The 5,925-nt window shown below is 34.5% G+C and overlaps 1 protein-coding gene across 1 annotated transcript; it reads left to right on the top strand.

The window, feature by feature from the left end:
• Positions 1 to 2,312: 2,312 nt before the first annotated feature.
• LOC140864899 (glycine cleavage system H protein, mitochondrial-like) lies at positions 2,313 to 4,603 on the top strand. Its single transcript, XM_073269307.1, has 4 exons — positions 2,313 to 2,523; positions 2,637 to 2,725; positions 4,005 to 4,175; positions 4,369 to 4,603. The coding sequence occupies exons 1-4, from the start codon at positions 2,403 to 2,405 to the stop codon at positions 4,495 to 4,497; spliced, it is 510 nt and encodes a 169-aa protein (XP_073125408.1). The 5' UTR covers positions 2,313 to 2,402; the 3' UTR covers positions 4,498 to 4,603.
• Positions 4,604 to 5,925: the final 1,322 nt, after the last annotated feature.

The raw sequence follows: 5,925 nt of genomic DNA, 5'->3' as shown, positions 1-5,925 counted from the left end.
GGGGCCGAAGTTTCGAACCCGGCGCTGCTTTTAATTGTTCAAGCCTTCAAGGGGTTGGAGTTTCTCATGGCCTAAAGTAGTGTTTGTGAGAGTTTGTAGAAAATATTTTTTCAGTTTTTTTTTCATAATTTTGTGAAGAAAAAAAATTGAGAAGTGCTTCCTACAGACTCTCTCGCCTTAGATTTGTTATAATTTTTTTTAAAAAAATTATTATTCGTCTAATAATTTTATTACTTTACGATTTTGATCATTTATGTGATCAAATATCAGTTTCATTCACATAAATTTTTTTATTTTTGACAATTTCTTATGTGTGACTATACATGTCAGCATCATGTCAACACTGTATCTACGACATGTTAGCACCAAATCGGAAAATAGACTGAAATTACTAGAAAAAGAATACTGGAACTAAAATTTGGATAAATAGAACCAAAATGAAAAAAAAACAAACAATACGAGACCACAAAAACATTTTTTTCATTTTTTTTATGTTTTGATTTTTTATCATTTAATTTAATTTAATAAAAAACACGATAGTTTTAATAAAAATAAAAAATAAATTATATTACATAAATTAATAATGATGAAACTAATATTATAAAAAAATTAAAAATTAATCACAATAATATCACTAAAATTAGAGGATTAAAAAAATTCACTTAAACCAAAATAACCTGCAAGTTTAATTAAATTGAAAAATAAAAATAAAACAAACCGAAAGGAAAGGAAACGAAAAAAAATTAAAAGCGATTTTTTTAGTATACAACTAATTAACCATTTTTTTCTCTAAAAAAATTAACAAATTTATGGAATTTTTTAAAAACATAAGTTTCATTTAAAAATCTAATAAATGTGAATATATAAAAAAAAAACATTAAAGCTTAGTTTAACTAAGTTTAAGCACATTTTTTCTCTTTCTAAAATATAATCGAAACCAAATCGGTTTGACCCTTTTTTTGAAAAATATAAAATCGAATGTCTGAATTTTACTAATTGAATCTCACCTCAAAGTTTGCTAATACAGTAATACTGTTTATTTTTCTATTGATATAGTAAATCTTATTAATTTTGTCGTTTTAAAATATTTGTAGAATCATCGTCCTCATGTATCAAAACGAATTAGATCCATCAGATTGATCTTCATCAAATAACGGGCCGGCCAGTGCCGGTTTATTTGTGGGTTTCGACGGGTCATAGATTCGCCCGTCTCAACCCGTAAAATTAAAAATAAGTCTGTTGGGTTAACTCACAACTAAATGATTATAGTTGAGTCTTGTTGATGTTCTCAATCCGCCTAGAAGGTGGGTCGAGCTAATCCATTCCTTTTTAACATTTGTAATGATAATGTATTATTTCAATTTGAATTGGACTCAAAATAATTTGCACTTGAGTTTGAGTGGGGTGGAATAGGGTCGGGATCCGTCCCGTAAACCCCCTACCCAACTTCCGTCCCAAAAAAAATCGGATTTTTTTTTTCTCCCGATTCCGTACCCGAAACATTTCGGGACCCGACTATTCGGGATCCCGAATGTTCGGGATCCCGTCGGGTAGGGATAGAAAATCCCGAATTATTTTTCATGTTCAAGATTTCGTTCAAAAAATTAAAAAAATGTGATAATTTTATTAAAAATTCAACTTAAAATATATAATATTAAATTAATCCGGATAATGTTTCAAAGTTTTGTTAAGATAAAAAATGTATCGGATAACTATTAATAAAATGTTCGGATACAATTATTAAATAAATTTTGTTAAATAGATTGTCAAATTAATCTCTTGAGTCTTGTTCTACATATTTGTTCTAATTAGATAATTATAAATATGAATTAATTAAATTATTAATTAAATTTTTTAAAAAATATATATAAAAATAAAATGGCATTTCGTGATTTTACAATTTGATCGTCCCAACAATAAAAATTATGCGAATTAAGTTCACAATTAAATGTTATATGAGTTGAAATATAATAATATTTAACTTATTATATTAATAAAGTTATTAATAAAATATATTATTATATTATTCGGGACGGGTCGGAAATCCCGTCGGGATAAGATTTTATTCCCGATCCCGCTCCCTATATTAATCAGGATGGGAAAAATCCCGAAAGTTCGAGTCAGGAAAATTTCGGGTTAAAATTTTTTCGAAATGAAAATGAAATGAGATTCGAAAAATGTCGAAATTCTCGGAATTTCGAGAATTTTTATCACCCCTAAGAAATTATGCGAATATGTTGGGTGACAAACGTTGCACCAGCTATAGTGACGTTTCCAAAGGATGAGGTTTTGAGTGTCGTCCATTCGTATCAGATAACCAAATTTACTTAAAAACTCCAACGTTCCATTCAATCCATTCCACAGTCAGTCAGTCGAGCAAAAGAGCAGATTTTGCTTCGAAAATGGCGCTCAGAATGTGGGCTTCTTCCACCGCGAATGCTCTCAAAATCTCCACTGCCAATGCTTACTCTTCATACTCTCTGGTTTCTCCCGCCTTTTCGCTCGCCAGATGCTTTTCCACTGGTAAATTTATTCTGCGTGATTCGATCTTTTTTGTTTTGTTTTGTTTTGTTTCTTTGTTTTTTGGGTTCTTTTGCTGAAATGACAGAAAATGGGGGGGTGGGTTGATTTTGCAGTGCTGGATGGGTACAAGTACTGCTCTTCGCATGAATGGGTGAAGCACGAGGGCTCCGTGGCTATTGTTGGGATTACAGACCATGCTCAGGTTTTGTTTCTGTCTACTCTTCGACATTAGTTGTTATCATTTGGTTCGAAGCATGAGATTTAATGTCGTTGCGGTATCTGAGTATGGTATAATGTTTATGATGATTGGTGCTTTCAAATAGCTGTGTTATTATCTTATCATTTGTACTTCTATCCGCGAGGAGGTAGCTAGCTGGTCATGGGGAGTGATTGAATTCGGATTCGTATAGGTTTGTGTTTGGATTGGTGGATTTCAAATTCGTAGGATAAATGAGGAAGAAAACAGGGTAAAAAGGAGAGATTGTCCAAAGGAAAATAATTTATTTCTTGTTGTTGATTGATTTGCTCACATTAATAAGAAGTTGATTAATATTTGCTTCTGTGACTAAAAGATGCTTTCAGTATTGTGTCATTCCAATCTCCTTCAAAACCGTATCGTCAGCTTGTGAACTTCGCATTTGCCCCCTTAAGGCAGAAGTTCTGGTCAGTGAACCAACCATCTCCAGTTGTTGCGAAATGTGTTTGGATATAGCAAATCATTCATCATCCACAACAAATGGTTCGGAAGTTGGGTGAAAACCGGATTTTATTCAAAGAATGGGAAGCTATCTTCCACGGTCCACCGGTGGAAATGTTGAATGATTTGTTAAGCCTTAGCATATAAGAAGTATCATATCCATTTCTCCATGTAGAGCCACTTGTTTTCCCCTGTCAAAGTCCGGCGAGAATGCAGAGTGATCTTGGAACTATCTTCTTAGTGGTTGCTTCCGTTGATTGTCTCAGTTGGTACATCAACTAGCATGAAAGGATCCAGAGATAGATTTTGGTGGGCTAGATAATCTAAATAGCCTCCTCCATTCCAACAATGTTTCAACAGTAATAATAGCCGGCCCTTCAATTTTTCCCCAGGTCTACGGTAGGCTGAAGAAAACTGTAGCTGCAACCACTGTTGAAGGGGGAAAAATAAAATGTATACTCATAAAACATCATACCCCGCCACTGCATTAAGGCTGAAATTTGGAAAAGGAAGGAATGGGGAAGAAACCAATTGAAGAAGAGAAATTGGAGAAAGGAAAATAATATATTTCTCCCTTGCATGCGAAGAATTTAATTTCGATAACACTTTGCCAGGTTTCAACTACTTGTGACTAATTTCCTAAAAATAACCTGAAAACACTTTATCATGTTGGCAGAAACCTTTCTAGTTTCAAAACAAGTGATGAAATCCAGTGAATACGAAAGTGACATTAGTGTTGCAAAAGATTGAATACGTTACATACACTAAAATTCTACTTGCTCAGGATCATTTAGGAGAAGTGGTGTTTGTGGACCTGCCAGAATCCGGTAAGCCCGTGGCAAAAGGCAGCTCCTTTGGAGCCGTAGAGAGTGTAAAAGCCACAAGCGACATCAATTCTCCGATCTCAGGTGAAGTCGTCGAGGTCAACTCAAAGCTAGCCGACTCTCCCGGATTGGTAAACACCAATGAACTTTCTTAGTCCACTCATATGTTCACTTTTTTCTCTCTCGGAATTATGTGTTCAATTAATTGTTATTCAATTTTCATATCTATATAACCATTGTTTTTTCTTGATTTTATACTATTCTTTGAGCATGGATAAATTTATGTTGTGTGAAATTATTCTTTTGACATGCCATGAAATGAAGATCAATACAAGCCCATATGAAGACGGGTGGATGATAAAGGTGAAGCCTAGTGATCCATCAGAATTGGGATCACTAATGGGGCCAAAAGAGTACACAAAATTCTGTGAAGAAGAAGATGCTTCTCATTGAAATTTGAATACAATGTGTTTTTGGTCTGTTCTATTTAAATAATAATTATCGATCAACTTAATATTCCATTTAACAACTTGTCTTAGTTTATCTTGTTCTGTTTTTATCCTCGTCTGCAAATAAAATTATCTAGCAATGCCATGATTTGAACCAAGATGTTTTCATGTAGGGATTTCATGTGGTGGCCTGATAAAGTAATTGTTGGAAATTGTATTATTGAATGAATTACAATTGAAATGGGCTTGAAAGGGTTTGAATTGATTAACCCAAATTGTTTGAAAAAACCTTGTCCAACGTATTACAAAATTCAAAATTTTGGTGAAATAAATTGGAGGAAAATGGGAAAATGGTAGTCTCACATTGGAACAATTTCAATTTGTTGTTCACCTTAATTAGTCCAACATTGGACTATGGGATTGGGCCTTTAGGGCACCGGATGTTTTGTAAAGGGGCAAGACGCTAGTCGATGCAACAAACACACACGCGCGCGGCCGGCGTGGTGTGGTGTGGTCTTCTAAAATAATATTTTATTATTTTATGGAGTAGGCCCGCGGGCGCAACACCGCACATGCAAGACAGTGAGTTCAAAGCGACGTGCGTCCGCGCGGTTAAAAATTACCGCGCGAGCGCGGTACCAAAATGGCGAGGCAGTGTCTTGGCTTAAAGTTGGGCGCTCGCGCGGTAGAAAATTATAGCCCGAGTGCACCTTCTGCAAAACTAACAGTCACGACTATTTCTGGCATTTTTCTGTCATGGGTTGCATCCTTACGCCTTAAAACGTGTTGTTTCGTGTATAACACTATATATATGGTGGTTATAACATAGAAATGATAGATAGAAACATCTGATAACATACATTTCAGATTTCTGATTCTCAAAATCTCTCCCTCACTTTCTCAAAGAAAAGTTAAAGCATATTTTCGTTCGTTGAAGTTCGTGATATTTGCTGTGCTGCTATATCACGATCGAAAGTCGTTGTATCTTAGAGACGATTGCCGCTAACGTTTAGCACTTGGAACGGGCAATTTTGTCTTGCGGATAGAGAGTTTCTCTCGCCTCGACTGTGTTCATTATTGTCGCTGTTATTGTTGCTGCTGTTTAAACAAGGTTTTCAGAATTCGGAATACACCTTTTTAAACAGTAATTGATCTGGAAAGTTGTAATTGAATATCGAATTCGACACCATTGATAATGTTGTCAAATGTATAACTGATTTGGAAAGTTTATGAAATTTAATCCTAAAATTGATAAAAATGAACCTTAACTTGGTTTTGGATTGAAAAGCCACGTAAATGATAAATAGACATTCAGTTTAACTATCACGTGAACCCTTCGGAAAATGTTGATAACGAGAACACAACAAATCGTACTAGTAGAATCAACTGTTACGCCTTAGCCTACGGGTGTATTTCGGATATTTTTATGTTG

Source organism: Henckelia pumila, chromosome 4 (assembly GCF_033568475.1).
Source record: "Henckelia pumila isolate YLH828 chromosome 4, ASM3356847v2, whole genome shotgun sequence".
Lineage (NCBI taxonomy): Eukaryota > Viridiplantae > Streptophyta > Magnoliopsida > Lamiales > Gesneriaceae > Henckelia > Henckelia pumila.
Note: the sequence above shows the minus strand (reverse complement) of the source record. Positions and strands in the feature narration are given on the sequence as shown.

Bases quoted from the DNA above. Each gene is read 5' to 3' on its own strand.
- LOC140864899 (XM_073269307.1), top strand. From the start codon at position 2,403: ATGGCGCTCAGAATGTGGGCTTCTTCCACCGCGAATGCTCTCAAAATC. The intron at 2,524-2,636 runs GTAAATTTATTC...TTGATTTTGCAG, and splicing joins CGCCAGATGCTTTTCCACTG to TGCTGGATGGGTACAAGTAC. The intron at 4,176-4,368 runs GTAAACACCAAT...CATGAAATGAAG, and splicing joins TAGCCGACTCTCCCGGATTG to ATCAATACAAGCCCATATGA.